Source organism: Vollenhovia emeryi, unplaced genomic scaffold, assembly GCF_000949405.1.
Source record: "Vollenhovia emeryi isolate VEMERY1.0 unplaced genomic scaffold, V.emery_V1.0 DF943439.1, whole genome shotgun sequence".
Classification (NCBI taxonomy): Eukaryota; Metazoa; Arthropoda; class Insecta; order Hymenoptera; family Formicidae; genus Vollenhovia; species Vollenhovia emeryi.
The window spans coordinates 1-3,041 of record NW_011962927.1 but is presented as its reverse complement, the minus strand read 5'-3'; the positions used below and the strand labels follow the sequence as shown (position 1 = coordinate 3,041).

Below are 3,041 nucleotides of genomic sequence, written 5' to 3'. Positions count from 1 at the left end.
CTTTATCGGATGATTAGCAGTCTAAGGTCAAAAATATTTTAAAACAAAATGTATTGTATAATGTTGAATTACTCAAAATGACATTAAAATTACTTTTGAAATGTTTACTAACATCGTTTAAAAACAACTTTACTGAGTCTTCCGTGCGTCCAGATAATAATACAAGTTTTGGCAGGTCATCATTAGGCGCATTATTGTCAAGTTTTTGTTTGGGGTTCCACTTTACTAACATGTGAGCATTAGCTCCCCCGAAACCGAAAGAACTAATACCTATGTAACCATTTTTAAGTGGCATTGGATTTGTAACGACACAGATAGCTCCATTTTTTATGCTGTCTATATTATCTCGTGGTGATGTGTAATTGATATGTGGTGGAACAATACCGGTTTCGAATGCAATTATTACCTTTAAAAACAATAAAATACAATTAATAAAATACAACTAATAAATTAATTACAAATTAATTTATTATTATTTAATTAAGTTAAATTTGAAACATAATGAATAAATGCGTAAACCATTTATTTTACCTTAGCAAGCTGAGTAAAACCACTTGCAGCTTCAGCATGACCAAGATTGGATTTTACGGAGCCAATCATTAAAGGAGTTTCTCTATTCTTGCAAAAAACCTTATGAAGAGCATTGACTTCCTGAGGATCGCCGACTTTGGTACCAGTACCATGTGCTTCAATGTAATCCACGCAAGATGTCGGTATTCCGCACTCATCATAAAATTCAGATAGCAAAGTAGTTTGCATCTGGGACGACGGATATGTTACTCCTTCTTCTTTATAACCATCGTAGTTTGTTTTAATATTCGGAATGATAGCGTAAATCCTTTTCGCATTCTTTGCTTTTTGAAGATATATCACTGACACCGTTTCGCTGCGTACATAACCGTTTGCAGCTTTATCGAAAGGTCTGGATTCACCATTCGGTGACCAAACACCTGAAAAACACAAATGTAAAAATAAAACAAGGATATAGATTTTTGGCAAATTCTAATTAGAGAAATTTATTGCGAGAAATATTATCTCCGCCAGGGTTTGAATCTGGACCTCCCTACACTCTAAGCGAGCGTCTCACCAATTCGACCACTGACATGCCTCAGTGTGTAGGGAGGTCCAGGTTCAAACCCTGGCTGAGGTAATTGTATATTTCTTGCAATAAATTTCTAAAATTAAAATTTGCTAGTCGCATCGTTTATTAATTTTTCTACATTGGTTAATTATTTACTAGCATTACAAATGTTTTTAATGAAATTACATAGTCTGTTAAATTTTATTTATTATTTTAAAAGAGATATATGGTATATGTATAATTATTTAATTTTTGTACTTAATGTATTATAAAATTAATTTCAGTAAGAGTACCTAAACGAAAGAAGTTCATATTTATAATTGAATTAATATTTATTTGTGCAGCTCCAATTATCGCATCTTCGCATTGGCCCGACATAATACAACGATAACCAATGTTTATGGCATAAAGACTAGAGCTGCATGCTGTATCGACTACTTGTGATGGTCCTTTCAGGTCAAAATGGTGCGAAATCATGTTTGCCAGTGAAGATTTTGAACATCCAGTAATATTCAGACCATTTAGCTAATTACAGAAAATTAACAATTTTACACGTTTTCGGACTTGAGTGATACAAACATATGAATTTCTATATATTAATTTATAATAATTTATTCCTGGTATACTTATCAATAACTTTCTTTACCTTAAGATCCGTATACATCAAGTTAAGTTGCGTTTCACACAAGGTGTTCCCTATGATCACGGCGGTATTTTTTCCTCGCAATTGCTTCGGATTGATCCCCGCATCTATAATTGCCTCATAAGAATGTTCCAATAATATTTTTATTTCAGGTACAAATGTTTGCGCTTGCTCAAAAGGAAAGTCGAAGAAATCCGCATCAAACTTTTTCGCATTATTAATTATTCCCATACGTCTTGGTAGTTCCGGATGTTCTAATAAAGTGTACAATTTCACACAAAAATGCTCACACTTTCTTATATGAAATTTTAATTAAAGTACATTTTTTAACATGTGTATTATACTGCAATGTTATTGCAGAAACGAAAGTCAGAATTGAACGTTAATTATTTTAAATGAACGTTCCCAGAAAACAATATGTTAAATGAAAACGATTTCTAAAAGATATCGCATTTCTGAACCTGTTAACTTAGATAGGTTTCTAAAAGATCACGTAAATATATCAGAATGTTATCTAATGCGCCGTTTTTTTAAAACAAAAAGATATCACGAAAATGATGTCTAAAGGATATTTCTCAAATTGAACGTCTTTAAGAGGATCCCGTAGTATGTCTGTATTACCGACAGAATTACCATTTTCGTAGTTATAACCTTTCGTCGTATTAAATTCATGGAATCAAAAATGCTTGCGTACAATGACAGTATATGCATTGATGATCCCAGGAAACTCCAATTTTATACCAAAAATGAGTCAAAATTACAAAATTCATATGATCGATCACATATAACCTCAAAGACGCGAACTGTCACTCCGTCATACTTGTGCTTCGTATAAAAGTTCTACAACTTGTACTCACATGAAACTGAGTTTCCTAGGATTCGATGACATGTAGAATTACTGTGAAACCCTCTAAATTGGGATTAGACGTTTAAAATAAGAGTATAGTTAGTATGAAATTTTCGCGTTTATGTATGGGTGTGATGTATCGTAGTAGTGCGTCCGTGTGCTCATGTATATGCTGCGTTTCGTGTTTAGATGGCGCACACCATCAAAGGCCTCGGCCTTGGGGGATCCTCTTAAGATACCTAAATTATATCGGTAAACCTTCGGAAAACCCACGCATATGAAATAAGGGATAACAACACTCAATTTCTATGTATTTTTGTGTTCTGAACATGAATATGTAACTTAAACATGGCGGTCGGAACAAGAAATCCATGAAAACCATGAAAAACCCATAAAAATTATGGTTTTTAACATTTATCCCACCAAATATCAAAAATTTTGAAAAATGTTTTAAATAAAAGTTGTAGACC

General features: G+C 32.9%; 1 protein-coding gene across 1 annotated transcript; it reads right to left on the bottom strand.

Annotated features, from left to right (window-relative positions):
* Positions 1–133: 133 nt before the first annotated feature.
* LOC105565741 (fatty acid synthase-like) lies at positions 134–1,974 on the bottom strand (the record flags this gene model as incomplete). The annotated part of the gene is made up of 4 exons (XM_012019178.1): positions 1,728–1,974; positions 1,375–1,606; positions 532–950; positions 134–406 (listed from the first exon to the last, which is right to left on the bottom strand). Coding segments are annotated over exons 1-4 (1,152 nt in total), but the record flags the coding sequence as incomplete, so codon positions are not given.
* Between the last annotated feature and the right edge of the window lie 1,067 nt (positions 1,975–3,041).